This window comes from Piliocolobus tephrosceles, chromosome 15, assembly GCF_002776525.5.
Source record: "Piliocolobus tephrosceles isolate RC106 chromosome 15, ASM277652v3, whole genome shotgun sequence".
In the NCBI taxonomy this organism is placed as follows: Eukaryota; Metazoa; Chordata; class Mammalia; order Primates; family Cercopithecidae; genus Piliocolobus; species Piliocolobus tephrosceles.
The window spans coordinates 238,688-255,754 of NC_045448.1; the positions used below are offsets into that span (position 1 = coordinate 238,688).

Sequence of the window (17,067 nt, forward strand, 5' to 3'; positions counted from 1 at the left end):
GGCGACAGAGCAAGACTCCGTCTCAAAAAAAAAAAAAAAAAAGACATATTAGGACCTTTTTTAAAGAACAGTTTTAGAAGCAGTATTTGCACATGTTTCTTGCTTTTTTTTTTCCTGTTTGTTTTAAGAAATTTTTAAGGTATGTTTTATGAATCAGTATCACATCAGATCTCTGTTTACAAGTTCTTTTCCTTTACTAATGTCACAATTTGTGTGATAACTATTGTACATATCTTAAAATCTCAATTTTCTCAGTGCCTTTCAACCTGTGTTTAATAAATGAAATGGTTTTAGGGTGCTTATTTTTAACTCTTACAGTTAGTCTTTTAGAATACGTGAGCTTCCTGCCCAGTTAGTTCAAAGGAGATTTTTTTACTTTATTATACATTATGTTCTCTTTTCGGTAAACTTTTCATTGACTTGTGTACACAGATTGTGAGTGCAACCCTGAGGTCCCATAATAGCCCCCTCCTTACTCCTCCAGAAATCCCCACAAAAAATTGGTTGTACATTTTAACTTCATAGAAGTGGAATTACAGTACATGCTGTTGTCTGTCAGCTTTTTTTGCTTGTGAGAATCTCCGTGTTGATTGTAGCAATATAATTGTCATTGCCGGATACGATATCATTTCACAGTTTGTCCGCTCTCCTCCTGGTGGGGGTCGGGGGGTTTCTAGTTTGGGGCTACTGCAGACAGTGCTGCTGTGGTAACGGTGTGCACCTGCTGTGTTCTGTTGGAGTCATGCCCAGCAGACACCGTGTAGTGGGGTACACATCCTCGTGAAACAGATTGGGGATGTTCCCTCTTTTTCTTCTCTAAAAAAAGTTTGTTGAAGATTGATAGTGTTTCTGCTTATCATTTGAAAAATTTGTCTAATGGGTTGTCTTTTTGTTGTCTATTACATTCTCTGGCAGTCTTTCAGTTTTTCTTTGGGAATTTGGTTTTCAGCAGTTTCGGTGTGGTAGACCAGATATGATCCTTGACGTTGTGACTTGATGCTTTTCATCAATTTTGGAAAATCCCAGGCTGTTATCTTTTCGTATTGTACTTCTCTTTCTCTTTTCTCCTGAGATTCACCTTACGTGTATATTTAACATATATTTCTAACACTCTTCTATTTTCTATCCTTTTCACTCTCTTCTTCAGTCTGATATTTTCTGCTGACCTGTTTTCTGATATACAAATCTTTCTGCCATTTTCAAACAGTATCAAGATTGTCTGTTATTTACTTAATTCTTTAAGTTTCTTTTTTTTTTTTTTTGTAGATTCTATTTTTCTGTTGAAATTCTACATCTTGCTATATGTTTTCTTGAACATACTATCACAAGTGCTTTAAATACTGTGGCAACTCTGATTATCTGATTTTCTGATTATCTGGACCATTTGTGAATCTGCTTTCATTTTCTGTTTTTTTCTCTTTGATTTGTTGCTTGTATATCTTTGTCCGTTTGTGCTGTTCTAACAGTACCTAAGACCGGGTAATTTACAACGAACAGAGATTTATTTCCTATAGTTCCAGAGGCTGTGAAGTCCAAAGTCAAGGGGCTCATGGGGCTGTGAGGTCCTTCTTGCTGCCTGATCCTGTGGTAGAAGGTGAAGGAGTCTAGAGTGTCCCAGAGTGAGTGAGAGCGAGAACTAGAAAAACAAGAGGAGGAAAACAGAGGAGAGAGAGAGGACCCATCAGTGTCAGGAGCCCACTCCCAAGCTAGTAGCATTGATCAAGATCCTCCCTCTCACTGTTGTTGCATTGGGGATGAAGTTTCCAGCACAGGAACTTTGGGGGCACATCCAAACCATAACATAGGATTTAAATAATTGGAAAGAGTTAAAGAGTTCTGCTCCTGGACTATTTGAGATCCCTGTTCTGAGGCCTTGTCATTGCCCAGTTTTAGTGGGAAGAGAAGTGGCAAGTGGCAGGAGTCTGCAGGTTGGGGACTGCACCTTTTTTTGAGGTACCTTTTTTATGAACAGTGTTTATTGGAATACGGCCAGACTTGTTCATTCACCTATAGTGTGTGGCTGCTTTTGTGCGAGAGCCGCAGAGCTAGAGCGGCCTCGTGGCCCCAAAGCCTGATGGTCACTAGAGCATTGGTTTTGTATATGGGGTTTCTAGTTGTTTTTAGTAATAGGGATGATTTACCACAAGCTGTTTCATTTATAGCTGCAAGTGGAAATCCTTTACTGTGCATTTGTTACATAAGTTATAGCTGTTTCTTTTCTTTCTCAATTATTGTAACATCTAAAAATTATGTAACGATTACTAAGTCTTTTTTATGAAAAATTTACAATTAGTCCAGAATTTAAAACAAGTTTAGTATTAAATCTTAGGGCATTTCTCACATAACTAATTTGGAGAAATAATGCTGTTCAGGCTTGGTGGCTCACACTTATAATCCTAGTAACACTTTGAGAGGCTCAACATTGCTTGAGCCTAGGAGGTCAAGAGCAGCCTGGGCAGTATAGTGAGACCCATCTCTACAAAAATTTAAAAAATTAGCTGGGTGCTATGACATGTGCCCGTAGTCCCAGCTGTTTGGGAGGCTGAGGTAAGAAGATGGCTTAAACTCAAGAAGTTGAGGCTGCAGTGAGCTATGGTCTCACCACTGCACCCCAGCGTTGGTGACAGTGAGACCTTTTCTCTAAAAGAAAAAAGAAAAAAAATTCAGTATTGTACTTATTCTCAACTTTGAAATAAGTCAGTGCCATGGGAGTATTGACGAAATACAGTCCTTTCTAGTTTCTGGAAGTGCATGCTAAAAGCCGAAGTTTCTCATTTTTCAGAAGAATAAGTTATATTAGGAAAGTTACACTTTGCGCCTTTGTTCCGCAGTATGTATGTTTATGTTTCTTATTCTGCCATTATTTATAGTAGTTGAAATTCACAAAATAATCTTTTTATTTATATTTTAAGTAGGTATATTTATAGATTATATCAGAAAACAATGATAAGCTTTCAGGTTACAATCAGTAGAAATACTGAGTGGCATTCTCTTCTTTGTCAGGTTTAAATTATGGATATTCGATCAAAATAAAGGAAGACTGTCGGTTATGACTCCTGTGTCTCTTTCTTAGTGACCACCTCTGACCACCGAACTTAATACTTCTCCTTCTCCCTGCCCCAGACCTGTGTGTATCTCCTCTCTGCTTTATTTCCTCCGGGGCATCTGTGCCTCCTGTGTGTTGCCTGCCCCGTGTAGAAGGGCAGCTCCACCGGACACGGCTCTGTCCGCTTAGCTTGGTGTGTGTCACTGGGGCCCCGGATGTTCAGTGCTTGTGGAATGCGAAATAGAGTAGAATAATGAAGGGGATTAAATATGTGACATTTTAGTATGTTGACTGTGTTATACATTGTTACTAAGGAATTGAAGCTGATGTATAAACATTGTGTCTACACATTATACTATTTTATGATTATTGTATGGAACTTTATAATACAAAATTTCTTTGCAGTACAGTTTTGAGAAGTAGGTTAACTCTGTTCTAACTTAAAAGTATCCTAAAATTTATTTATTTAATTAAATTGTTAATTAGTGAATAACAGGCTCAAATATAGCAGTTTTTTTTTCTTTTAGTATATCTTTGCATCCTGTAGGCTTAAATGGTATAAACACTGTATTTTGACTTCTTATTCAATTTTAGATTACCAAAGAAGATTTTGCCACGTTTGATTATATACTATGTATGGATGAAAGCAATCTGAGGTAATCCTGTTTTTGAAGAATATGTCTGTTCAACTCTCAGTTCAGTAATGGGCCAAGTAATTTGTTGTCCAGATTTACTTTTTCTATATTAAAGGTTTTAATAGTGATGGTCACCATATGTAGAATTATTTATTTAGAACAGCAAAAAAACTTAGTAATCTAGAATTGTCCCTTAGGTATTTTCAAGGAAATACACCTTAGAAAAGGGAAAGTCCAGTTATTAATAGCATGATTTAATTGGAAAACTAGCTTGACTGTGATAGTTTTGTATCAGGCACATTGTTCTGCATGAGAGCGATTTTGTTATTTTTGCTGTAATGATTCCTGGACAGGGCAGTGTTTTATTGATTCTCAGGCCAAAGCTCTGCAACTGTAGGTTCCTATTATTACCCCATCTTGTGAAAGAAGGACGTGAGAAACGGTAATGTCAGGTTGTGTCCCCAAGTTCACACAGCTAGCATGTGGTAGATGTGGTGGGATTTAAGCCTGGGCTCAGTGAGGCAGGGCCCTGCCGTCCTGCCTCAGTCACCACTCTCTTGACCTGCCCCAGTCCTCTACTTAGGGCGTCGCTGGGAACTAATCATAATTTAATGTCACTCCAGGATTCTGACTTACATCACTACTTTTTCATAAATAGTACTTGTTTTTGATGAAGATAAACTATTTGTGTTTTTAATTACTTTTGTACAAATGAACAGATAGGAATGCACCAGTTTTAATTTTTATTAATCAGGACCTTCATTAAAATGCATGCATTTTTTAATTTTATTTTTCAGTCCTTATTCTGTTCTCATTGTTTTCGCTGACACCATAGCTTATAGGTATCATAAAAACACCTTTTTAGGAGACCTCATTTGCTTTGATCGGCACTGAGCACTGTGTTTCTTTGTGTGTGGGGCAAGCAGAGTTCCTGCAGCCTCACGTTTGCATGTGCTGTTCCTCTGCCTGGAAGCTCCTCCTTGCTGCTTGGGCCATTCGGCTTCTATTTGCCTTTTGTGGGTCAGCTGAAATTGATTTCTTTGTAGAGGTATTCTGCTACCCTGTCACTAGGCCAGATTGTGCATTAGACTTAGGCCTGCCCGCAGTTCTCGTCCCTGCGCCTACTCCTGAGCTGCTGTAAAACTTCACGCACGGGGCTCTTGGCTGTTCCATTCCCACATAAAGCACATGCCTGACTCATCGACTCATCTGTCGTAGGTGCTCAGTCGAATGTGTTAAATAAATGGAGGCACTTAGTTCAGTTTGCCTTTTTCTTTTGTAGCAATGTGAAAGCTAAAGGTGGAAGTCTAGGGTGAAGCTGAGTTTTCAGCTTGGGCAGAGGCTTGAGGAGTAAAAGAAGGAAGAGTAATTAAGGAGTGGGTCATGCTGTGGGAAGTGCTGTCAAGACACCTGAGGATGGAATTGGTAGCCCTCCGTTTGGGAACTGGTTCAGATGGTGTTTTGGGTTCCTTTCTGTCACCTTTGTTTTATCTCTGAAACTTGATTGATTGTCTCAAAATATATTTCGTGGGAGAAAATATAATGTGTATTTTGTATAACAGAAGCGGTGAGAATAAGCTGCTGTCGCAAACTCTCTTGCCTAGAGAGAGGGCAGTGGCATACAGCTGCAGAAGGGGCCACACGGGCCTGCTGAGTCTTCTGTTTCATTTCAAATTAGGTCATCCTGTCTTGATTTCGATATGGATGTTTCATAAGACCCTAGCAGATGTCCCTGTTTAACTTGAAACCATAGATCAGAAAACTAAGTTCATGTTTCAATTTTACAGAGATTTGAATAGAAAAAGTAATCAAGTTAAAACCTGCAAAGCTAAAATTGAACTACTTGGGAGCTATGATCCACAAAAACAACTTATTATTGAAGATCCCTATTATGTAAGTACAGTTCACGTTTTAGGGCTAATATGATACCCACCACGTCTGTATCCTGCAGTATTAAATAACAGAGTAGATTGTGTTAAGGATGTTTTTGTTATGCAGGTTTTGCCATTTTCTTCTTTTCCTGTCCATTTAGGGGAATGACTCTGACTTTGAGACGGTGTACCAGCAATGTGTCAGGTGCTGCAGAGCGTTCTTGGAGAAGGCCCACTGAGGCAGGTTCATGCCCTGCTGTGGCCAGCCTGACTAGACCCCACCCTGAGGTCCTGCATTCTCAGTCAGTGTGTAATCATGTTCCAGAGCCCAAAGGCCCAGCTCTTTGTTCAGTTGACTTACTGTTTCTTACCTTAAAAAATATTGTAGATGGAAATCAGTTATGTTTGGCAGAAGAATCAATAAAATTATTTGATTCTGACAGTTTATGGGGTATATTGAGCATTCTTAGGCTAGTTGAACATCTCACTTTGCCCCAATTACAAAAATAGTAGAACAAGCAACATAAAACATAATGAAGGAAAACCTCACTTGAAGGCCCAGGTCAGCATCTGAGCCCGCTGAGACTTAGTCAAGTCTACCTCTTCAGTAGGTTTGTGTGGATGGCCTGATGGAGGGCAGGTGCCCTCTGCTCCTGTGCTACCTCTCTCTTCCCCAGGGCCTTTTATGGATTGACAGTAGCCCTCTCCATAGGAGCTCACAGTCTAGATTAGAAGTGTTTTAATTGATACTCACCCATAGTGCACACTTGTATGTTGAAAAGATAGGGAAGAGAGAAACATTTATGGAAACAATCGTTAGCACCTTCAATACTTCATGATTTTTGTCGAGTTTACTTCATGAGGAGGTCAGTTCATTGGCTCCCATCTGAACCACTTTGCCTCTGAAACTTAATTATATCCAGAAAGAAGGACGCTTGTATGCTAGTCTTAACTATGGTCAGTTGAGGAATATGACTGTTTTTATATGCACATGTAACCCAAATGTCCAATATAAATTGGCTTATTTTTAAAAATAATTTTAAAAGTTGGGAAAGGCTTATTATTTGGCATGCTTAAATACTAAGTATTCTTCATCAGCATTTAATAAGTGTATAGGCAGATATAGGTAATTTCTGTGTATTTTGAGATAATGTCAAAATCATGAATATTTCAAAATAAACTGGGGAGTTATAAAAATACAACTAGAGATATAAATCTGGTGTCTGCCTGATTTTTTATTGACAAGGAAGCATTTGAAAACATTGTTTTGTCCTTTTTACATGATCTATGATGTTATGTGTGCATCTTTTATCTTCAGGATGAGAAAGTAAAATGATGAAAATAAGCACATTGCTGCCGCGTATCATAATGTCTAGTTTCTGAAAGAAGTTTGAGGTCCTACAGCTGGAAATGTCCTTGCCTAATACCATCCTCTGGACATGTTGCCTCTACGCTGTGCCCTCCTGTGCAGTGACGCACAGCTGCCTGGCCAGGACATCTACACTCCTGACCAGTATCGTCAGGGTCCCAGGCAGTGCCAGGGGGAGGAGACATGTTTGATCCTTGACTCACTGGTGCCTGGAGGATGAGCTGCTGCCAGATGAAAGTGAGTAGTTTGCACACTGTATCATGTCGAAGTGCCACGCTGTCTTCATAGGAAGAAAGTTTGTAAACTCAGTGAGTCTTGCTCTTGTTGGAATTACTCAGACATACAGAAAACTTAGGGGATTAAATATTAATAGATTGGATATTTGAACATGATATCCTTAAAACATAACAAATTGGGAAGAAAAGGTCAAGTAATGAGCTGTAATTAGAAACAGGATTAAATAAGAAGACTTCAAAAGTTATACCCTGTTCATTCAGTAATTGCTTTTAATTATCTCAAAGTCAAAATTTCTTACTCTTCTATTCCTTTATGTTTGGAAATAAAATCCTATAGTTTTTCTTTAATGTTTATAAATACACATCCTCAAACAAATCCTAGGACTCTTGACTATTCTGTCCTTATGGCTACACCCAGACAATACCATCTGCCGACAAGGGCTCATATGAATGGAGAAACATTGCTTTGCTGAATTCAGCTTTTTAAATTGGATCCAGTTATATCTGTTTAAAATATATCTACATGTAAAATTTTGAGACTGCTTAGAAGTCTTAAGGTTCCTCCTAGTTTTGCATTTTCATGATTACAAAATCGCTTGGGAAATAATGGATACAACCTTATTTGGAATATTTCCCAGCAAATCAGGGCCTATCTGAAGAAATTATGTCACCAATATATAGTAGCCTCTACTTTAAAAAAATGCCAATTATCCCTTAGAGAAATTCTTAAGCTTCAAGTTTTCATTTGTTTATGACTTTTATATTCTGTGACCTTTTGCCAGTGTCATGGTCTCAGTAAATCTGAAGTCACGAATTCCCAACAGTGAACCTGTTAGAGAGGTAGAGAGTCACTTTGAAGACTATTCATTATAACAAACACTTCATTTATTACTTGTGTTTATTTACAGTATTTACATATTGCACAATAGCTGGAATACTATTTTACATTTGTTATACAAAGGACCGACAGAATTTGCCACAGATTTACACTCCACTGTTCCTAAAACATGACCAAAATTTTAATTTTTCATGCCATTCCCAATAATACTCTGAGAATTTAACAGTGAAAGTAATACGGAATATTAAATTATGTTATATGAAAATATACTTTAAGATTCTGCTTACGTTTCTAAAGAAACATCTTTTGTGATTTCACCTAATCAAGAAAATGAAATATTCTCTGTGTTTTATAGCACTACACATCAAACGTGGAGCATTCCTTTTGTGGTTGTTTTTAAAATAAGAGTGACAGATATCACTGTCAGTACACTGATTTATCGAATATGTATCTGCAAACAGTGTCAACAACATACAAAACTCAAAGGACTTATGGAAGAGTCTGTCTGCAAAAATAAATCTCTTGTCCATGAGGGGATGTGTATAAAGATAGTTCTGTTTCCCTGTTGGTTTCCAAGGCACTTCTCATGGCTCCTGGTGTGCTGCTCCTGTACAGTCTGCTCACTGCTGAAAACAAATACATTGCGTTTGATGTGACTATCCACACTTCTTCCTGTGAATTCCAGAAGACCTGTCACTTCAGTTAGGGGACACATGTTTATAAACATAGGCAGTCTCAGAGTGCGTCTGTATGTCTCTGTGTTCCAAAAAGTGTAGTCTCTTGTATTTTGAAAAATAACTTCTTTCTGCACTTACTACATGGCTGCGATGCTAAAGCAATGAAAGTCATCACAGATACATGTGGATGCTTATTAAAGCTTGAAGAAGAGTGCTTAGTCTTACATGTGCTATCAGAATCCTCAGTAGTCCAGGCCACAGGGATTTACCTGGCAGTTCTGCAACCTCAGTGTTCACAGAGTTGGTAAAGCTAATAATCAAGATTAGACAGTTGTTTCTAGCATTCTTTGTTGGAATATCTAAACCATTGGTATTCTGTTTATTTTTAAAAGAATGATAAACTTCAAGGTTACTAAGATAAGGCTGCATTTGGGAGAGTGCACTGGGCACTCACTACTCAGAACTCCTTTTCTTTGACAATATTCCAGAGCTCAGGCTTCTGACTGACCTGGAATTCCAACAGTGAAGGGCGTCTGTGACTGTTAGGGAGGGTAGGTGAGGACATTGTTCTCTTTGGCCTGAAGAGGTCTATTAATGAGCTTCAGAATGCGGCAAATGGATTTGCTGTGAGATGAGGGCAGAGCCCTTCCTGCTAAACACCTGCTTTTCTCAGGCTCTGGGCCTTTCTTTACAAAGACAAGGTCATGGTTTGCAGTCTTGCCCTGCCGTCCTTGTGTGTCAGGACAGAAGTGCGTGTGGCAGGTTGTTCAGCAGCAGAACCCGGACTGCAGGGCCTTCCTGATGCCACACTGTCGCACTAGTGTGGGCACCTGGGATGCCTGCCCTGCCCTCTGGTGTCTCACTGAGGTCTGCAAAGCACAGAGAAACCCCGGACTGTATCTACACTGTGGTGACTAGCCAGGTAACAATTTGCTGTTGCCGTTTAAAACTTTTGGAATTTGAAGAAAGTATCTTTAAAAAAAATAGAAGTTATGAAATTATAGTTAAGAGGGTATCAATGTTTTAAACTATACCTATGTCTTGGCCAAAATGAACCCAGTTACAGCTGGGACACCTGTGGCTGTCAAGCAGGTGGCCTTTTGGGAACAGAAGCTTGTGAGCCTGGGCCTTGCCCTGTTACCTTTACCTGCATCTCATCGTCAGTCAGGCTCTGATGTGGTTGTCCAGTGATGGGGGGAGAGATGTAAAGGGTGCTGGAGACTATCGAGGGGATTCCGCCACAGCTTTTCTGCGGGGCATCACTGTGGCATTTGCAAAGCATGAAGTGCCATGCAGAGACCCATCCAGGAGCCTCAGTCCCACTGAAATGACCACGTCCTTCAATGTAACTGCAGGTGCCTCCAGCAGCAGCCAGCAGAGGGGAGGCAGGGGTTGGCTAATGGACATGTAGACAGAGTAGCTCTTCGAGTGACTAAAGCAATGGGGAACTGGCTCTCTTCACTTGTAAGTAAGTGGAGAATTTCCAAGGATGTCCCTGGCTCATCTCTGGGAACAATGGGATTTAATTATAAAGAAATACCTTAAAAAAAAAATCTCATCTCCCCTGGCAAATCACCTCGGGTGACAGGAATATACATCTGTTCACTGATTTAAAGAGAAGAAGGTCCGTGTGACATACAGGCAGTGGATGAGCAGCTCGAGAGAACTGGAAAGAGGAGGGACCTGGGGGGACGTTACTACACAGCACTTCCCAGCTTTGCCTGGCGTTGAAACCTTCACTCTCTCCAAAGAAAACGTGAAACTGCAGAACGCAGCCTCCCCGCCATTACCCGCCGGCCTGCCTCCCCCAGTGCCATTCCTCTCATTAGCAGCAGTTTCTTCTACTGGGAAAGATGCTTCCTGCTGGTGTTGGGGTCATGCACGCAACCCTTCTGCTGCTGCTACCTAAATATTCATAAGCACTGCTTCTCCATAGAGAGCACATCTGTGTAGGAAAGAGCACTACCCTACCCCCACCCATTTCACATGAGACAAACTCGAGTAACCACTAGAAAAATACTCCCTTTTCATGAATGTGCTCTGAACAGCTATCAATGGGCAGGAAGCCTGTCTGTCTGGTGCTGGTCAGCCAGCATCTGGCAGTGCCCACACACACACGACATGTAGTAAGTATAAAGTTGGTGAAATTACAGTGGCATCCTGCTAACGTGACAATTCTGTGGCATTTGTGTCAGGAAAATAAAACCTTACCCTTCAAAACAGCCGCTGATGGTGTTACATGTTGCATATCAGCCCTCCAGGGGCCAAGGTACAAAGTTCAGTTCATAAATGTGGTATGCATTTACGTTTTTACTATTAGAGGCTATGAAAAAAAAAAACCATTGATAGAAACATTTAAAGAGGATAGCTGTTCTTTATGAGCTTTTCTTCATGACAGACTACAACTCAAACATTTACCACATGTGATCATTTGAATTTACATGGACAATGTTGGTCATCTACTCAACTTGTGAGTGTTACTGAATGAATGAATGCCTCAAAGTAAACAGGGACAGTTTGAGTCTGTTCCTGGCTTATGCACTCAGTCATGTGCTGAAACTGGCTGATGTGCTGTGTTTCAGAGCAGGAACCACTCAGTGCCCATGTGCCGTGCAGTGAGCAGTTAACAACAGCTGCCTGGGCAGTGGAGACAGGCCAGTAGGGCGGCTTTCAGCACTGAGAAAAGAGTGTTGGTCCATCTCTACTTAGAATACGGCTACCCCAGCCAAAGAATGAGTGCTCCTAAACTCCCATGAAGTTTTCATGTCCCAAGCAGGATTCCCGTCTTTGGTATGCGCTCCAGTGCCCTTCTGTCCAAGCTTACCTTATCCTCCATGCACACTGGACTGACAGCCAGCCGGGTAAGAAGCCTGGCGCATCTTTTATAGTCTATGGTGAAAATAAATCACAGACCCTTGTCAGTTACTTAAAAAACAAATAAATCACTTTTTTTTGCAAGTATATCAGCTACTAAAGCCATTTATTTCTGTAAATAACTGAATTCCCTGGAAGCAATACGGAGTCTAATCTGCAGGCATGGGTTCTAAGTTGTTGACTTAATAATTTATGGTACTTCAAGGGCTTAAGCTTCAGTGGCAGAAGTGGGATGATGTAAGTGGGGCTGCGGAGGGAGGAGGGACAGACACGCAGACTGCATGGCTGAGCTGGCTGCCCATTGCTTCTCTCAGAAATAACTTCATTTCGCTTCCTACGTGACGATCCTTCCATACCCTTGTGCTACTTTTGGGTCATGTGCAGGCTGAATCCCGACTTGAGTTGACCATGGGACAAAGCCTTCTGCCTGTACATTCTAAAGAAAGTGGGTCAAAAGTCAGCAGAGCCGAGGCCTGGAGTGGATGGCGAGTGGAAGCAATGTGCCCATTTCTAAGCGGAGACTGATCCTCCTTGGTATCGTACACAGTCTCCCATTCCACTATTCTGGCCATGCTGCCTGTAGAAATTGAGAAGGTGTAGTGGTCATAGCCATAAGGGAAAATACGTCCTCAGGGTGAAGATCTATGGAAAGCTGAAATCGTTTGTAAATTATTACAGTTTATTTCTCAAGAATAGAAAAATCCTATTAAAAGGAAGAATTTATACCCAACTGAAAATCTGAGTTGAACGGGTAGACTGACAATGATAAATGTATACAATATGTTAGATAAGTAGCCAGCTCTACTTCCAAAAATATACCTCCTAAATATTTATGGCACATATTGTTAGGCATTTTTCAAACAGAAAATGTTTTTCAAAGGGAAAAAGCATGCCCAAACAGTGGTCCTGGGTCATCTGAACGCCTGGCTTTCTCTTTCACAAGCAGCATCATGCCTTTTAGAATGCAGTTTTCCTAAACAGATTCCACATCATGAATGCAGTGGATTGTGTGATTTCAATGGCTGATCTAATCAATGAATTGTAAAGACTTCCACTTGTGTCATGTCTAGGGTCCCAGCTGACCACATCCTGCTTAACCCAGGTGTTTTCAGCAATGTCTTGCTAACCTTCATGTGCAGACCAATCATCTGGGGATCTTACTAAAATGCAGAGTTTGTTCAACAAGTCTAGATGGGACTTACTTCTGCATGCCCAGAAAGCTCCCCATAGGACCACACTTTGAGAAGGCACTAAGTTCCTTCAGGTCTGATATTCCAGGATCCCAAGGACTTTCTTTTATACAGCCTAATGCAGTAAAAAAGTGGTCCAACTTCAGCTCTCCAGTTCTTTATGGGCTAAGAAGAGGCAGAAAGCAACAAAGTAGCCTCCCATCTTAAGGCACAGATCTCTCAGCCTTCTCCCTCTCCATGGCCCAGGCTGAGCTGTGATCAGGAGCTTAGTATCACAAAGCCGAGCTGCTGTGAGCAAAAGGAGGTATTGAATGGGGGCGCAGCTTGATGCCCTGGAAAAAGGCCTGCAGAGTCAACCATGAGATCTGTGCCTTAGCTTTGCTGATACCTGACAGCACAAAAGCAATTCCTTATCCATAAATGAAGAGATGAGATTGAATGACTCAGAGGTCACTTCCAAATTTGGAATCTGCGATCCTATTACTGTAAGGAAATATGTAATTAAAATATATGCACATCAAAACAATACAAATGATAAAATTTTCTGGCCCCAAGAGCCACATTAATGATTCCCAAACAGGTGATCACATTCCAAAAGAAGAAAACAGTACTAGTGTGCCAGGTCCACATGGAAGGGTGGGGCCCAGCACCAAGAATATGAAAACGAAACTCTTCAGGAAGTGTGTGCTGCTGGCCTTGGCGTGAGGATGGTGTCGCTAAAGCCATGGTCAGGGGCCGAGGCTGCCTTCCATGTGTCTTCGTGCTGTTGGTGCGAATGCTAAGCATGCATGTGCCTCAGCCTTGTCCAAAACGTGCTGGTGATACTACTTCAGTGGGCTAAGGTTCATTGGCATGCACCTGGCACACAGAAGAAGCCCTATAAATGATGGTTATTATTATTTGAAGTAATTTTGCTGCCTAAACAAAGAAAAGCTCTTATACTTTGTGTACATTGGCTTTTTGTTTGTTTGTTTTTGGAGGGGGAAGGCAGGACAGCAAGTCTGGTCTGCTGCCTGGTCCGGCTGGAGAGCCCTGATGACAGCAGTTAGCAGGATGCCTAGTGTTTCTGCGTGACTTTTCTGTAAGCCTTAAATGAAATGAAAGTTGGAGTCTGAATTTTAAAAAAATGGGTTAGGACCCTATCACTGTAGCTAATAAGGTTTCAGTGAAGAGAACAAGGAGCTACTTTTGGAGAAATAAAATGTTTTGTTATGAATAAATAGCCAGAAGCAGGTTAGGAAGACTGAAAATAAACAGGAGAGAAAGCTACTGCTGAGAGCTAGGTTGATAAGGGCAACTGTGCATTTCTGAAGGAGTGATGGAGCCAGCCAGAGAAACAGTTTTGAAATCACAATGAAATTCTTGGGTGATGAGGTTATAATTACTGATGGGAAGAAAAAGTCTGCTCAGAGCAGTGGAGATGATCCAGGTCAATCTGATTCTTGGAGTCATTTTAGCAACTCATTCTTAACATCTGTTTGACTGCCATAGTAGAGTATGCACAAACATGGGCATTGGAGGAGAATTAACAACAGAAGGAGAATCGGAGTTCAGCCCATCCCAAGAGCCTATTATTCCAGTGACTGTAAATAATTTCCAGTTTGGCGTTAGCTGATGCAGAAGTTATCTTCTGCAATGATCTGGCCATCTTGGCCCCTACTCCATAGTGAGGAACGAATAGGCAAATTTGAGCTAAGAAGGCAGGGGCCTATATGAGGAAATGGAAAGAGGTGGGAACCGCTGCCTGCACTGCGCTTGCATTTTGTAAATTTCAATGCTGTTACTTACATGCAGGAATGGTGCAGTCTCTGGTGTTGTGATAAAGTCTATGGAAGTGTTTGCTGCACTTTGGACTAAAATAAAGAGGGCCTGGAACATGGAAGAAGAAACAGATCATGAAGACTCACAGGTACAAAGGAACTCTGGGAGAGGTGAGGAACGAGGAGGAAACTTACCTGTAAGGTGTTTTAGAAACTTGTCCTTCATCCTGAGATCTCGAGGAACAATTTCTGTTTCAGAGAAAAGAAAGTAGTATATTACCTGAAGGAAGCATTTTTTAAAAATGTGATCTTAAGTGAATGTTGAAGAAAATTAGAAACTCCACATTAGCCAAGTTGCTTTACACAAAATAAAAAAGGCTGGGGCCCTGGATTGCAACACACGACAGTGAAGAAGACTCGGTCGGTATCAGGGACATTTACTTTCCTTGAAATAACAGTAACTACTCCTGAAACTCCAGGGTTATGTCTGCTCTCTACCCCATGGGATGCAGACAGAGACCACGAAGTTACAGAGGTAAGAAAACTTTTGTTTTTCTTTTAAACATTTAACTTCCAGTGAATAAGTCACTTTTAGGCACTTTAATTTTGAGGACCTTGGGAATCAAATCCCACAACATTTCAAAGTTTTTAGAGAACCCTTGACCCTTCAAACAAAAAAAAATGGGTTATAGAATATTAATTTTTCTAGATAAATATTTAGAATAAGGATTAAAAGACCACGTTTCAGTGAGGTGTGAATTAGTGGGAATATGCATTAACCTGGTTTGTAGGGTAAGAATCCTAGGGGAAGACTCAGTCAGGCAAACTTCTACCACCAGGGTTCTCCGCAGTGGGTGGGGAGAACCCTGCGGGCGTTCTTGAGTTCAGCTTTGTTTTTGCGTGTTTACAGCCCTCTCCATCTTCACTCCCCGGTTCAGGGCTCCCGGCTGAGCCCCGACTGTGTGCGGTCAGGCCCTCTGAAGAGGAGCATTGGCATCCCTCGCAGGGCCTCCCTAGCGAGAGTCTTCATTCACTCCTAACTTGACGCGGCCGCGGTAAAACTGACCTTATCATATTTGACCTGATTGTGTCACAAAAGCATTAGAAGCTTTCATGCTTTCCTGGGAAATTCCCCGTGGGCCGCCACTCTGGGCAGGGCCACGAAGGAGCCTGGATGCTTCCTTCTCCGTTGGGAACGCTTTAAAGGCTGGAAATGCTTCCATTTCCAAAGTGACGGGTGACAGTTCCGTGCGGAAAGCACCAACCCGCACAGCAGCTCACACGCGCCAGGAGACCGGGCGCTTCTCTGCCAGGCCTCATGCGCGGACCTATTGCTGCTATTTTCTTTTTCTTAAAAAAAAAAAAAAAAAGGAATTCTGCTGTTCAATGGTCAAAATTGGTGTCTCTTTTTGAAACGTGTTTCTCAAAGACAATTCTACTTCCCAGCAGCCCCGGCCCTCGGGCGCGCTCGGCCCCACTCACCCACTCGCTGCTCCGGCGAAGGCCCCAGCCCCGCCGCCTCCGCGCGGCCCAGGGCGCAGTCCCGCCCGAGGAGCTGCAGGCCCTTGTGCTCCGCCGAGTGGTGCTTCCGCAGCTCCTGGACGAGCTCCACCACCAGCCGCAGCAGCGCCTGCCCGTCCGCCGGCTCCCGGGGCTCCGCGCCCCCCCGGCCGCGCCCCGCCGCCCCCAGCACCAGCAGCAGCCCCAGGAGGAGGGGGCGCCCGGGTCCGCGCATCGTGCGCTCGGGGCCGCGGGGCTGGGAGGCTCCGACACGCGCCGGGAGCTGGGCTCGCTGCGGGAGAAGGGGCGCGGGGGGCCGGAGAGAAAGTCAGCGGGGGAGGGGGACGGAGTGCGGGGCGGGGGGAGGGGAGGCGGGAGGAGCCGCTGGCGCTGGACCCGGACCCCGAGGAACGAGCCGGCAGGTGAGGGGGCCGCGGTCTCCTCGACGATCCCGCCCGAGGTCCCGCCCACGGGGAGCGACCGCCGCCGGTGCCGAAAGGAGCCCCCGGAACCCGCCCGCCCGCCCGGCCCCTCCTAACTTTGGCCCGAAAGGCCGCGTCCGCCGAGCGCGCTGCGCCTGGCGCGGGCACAACTTTCTTTCCCCTTCGGAAGCCGCGGGTGCCAGGCAGCTCCCGGCCGCGGGCGGACCTCGGAGGGGCCGCGCCCCCGCGCCCACCTCTCCAAGAACGCGGCGCCGCGCCCGCCCGCCGGCAGCGCTCAAGTTTCCAGCGTTGCCTTTGTGCGGTGGTCGCCGGCGGGCGCCGAGTCCCCGAAGCCCACGGAGGAGGCCGGGTGCGGACCCTCGCGCCGGCCCCGGCCGCGCCACGTGCTGAAGCCCCTCCGCCTCCGGGCCGCTGCGCCCGCCCGCACCTGCCCCGCGCCACCGCGGAGCCACCTGCGCGCCGGGGCCGGGCCGGTTACCTGGAGCCGCCGCAGTGGCCGCCGTCTGCGCACGTCCGTCCCCGCGCCCCGAGCTGCGCCTCTACTCCATGCCCGGCGGGCGGAGCGCACGGGACGCGGGGACTCGGCCGCTCCGAGCGCTGGACCCGCGGCCGCCCTGGGGTGCGCCGG

At 43.8% G+C, this 17,067-nt stretch overlaps 2 protein-coding genes across 4 annotated transcripts in view; one reads left to right on the forward strand and one right to left on the reverse strand.

Annotated features, from left to right (window-relative positions):
- The window catches only part of ACP1 (acid phosphatase 1), a 15,398-nt gene extending 8,631 nt beyond the window's left edge, over positions 1-6,767 (forward strand). Inside the window, exons 4-6 of one of the 3 annotated variants that reach the window (XR_002726491.1) lie at positions 3,641-3,702; positions 5,469-5,574; positions 5,714-5,994. Coding sequence is in view for 2 of the 3 variants with exons in the window: in XM_023192665.1 (XP_023048433.1) it covers positions 3,641-3,702; positions 5,469-5,574; positions 5,714-5,791 (246 nt within the window). In the remaining variant the exon portion in view is untranslated. Of the gene's footprint in view, positions 1-3,640; positions 3,703-5,468; positions 5,575-5,713 lie in introns of all 3 variants that reach the window. The other 2 variants (XM_023192665.1, XM_023192664.2) reach the window with 2 other exon arrangements.
- Positions 6,099-16,285, reverse strand: ALKAL2 (ALK and LTK ligand 2). Its single transcript, XM_023192666.2, has 6 exons — positions 15,979-16,285; positions 14,692-14,745; positions 14,525-14,605; positions 11,497-11,561; positions 9,820-10,068; positions 6,099-6,275 (listed from the first exon to the last, which is right to left on the reverse strand). The coding sequence occupies exons 1-6, from the start codon at positions 16,229-16,231 to the stop codon at positions 6,099-6,101; spliced, it is 879 nt and encodes a 292-aa protein (XP_023048434.2). The 5' UTR covers positions 16,232-16,285.
- Positions 16,286-17,067: the final 782 nt, after the last annotated feature.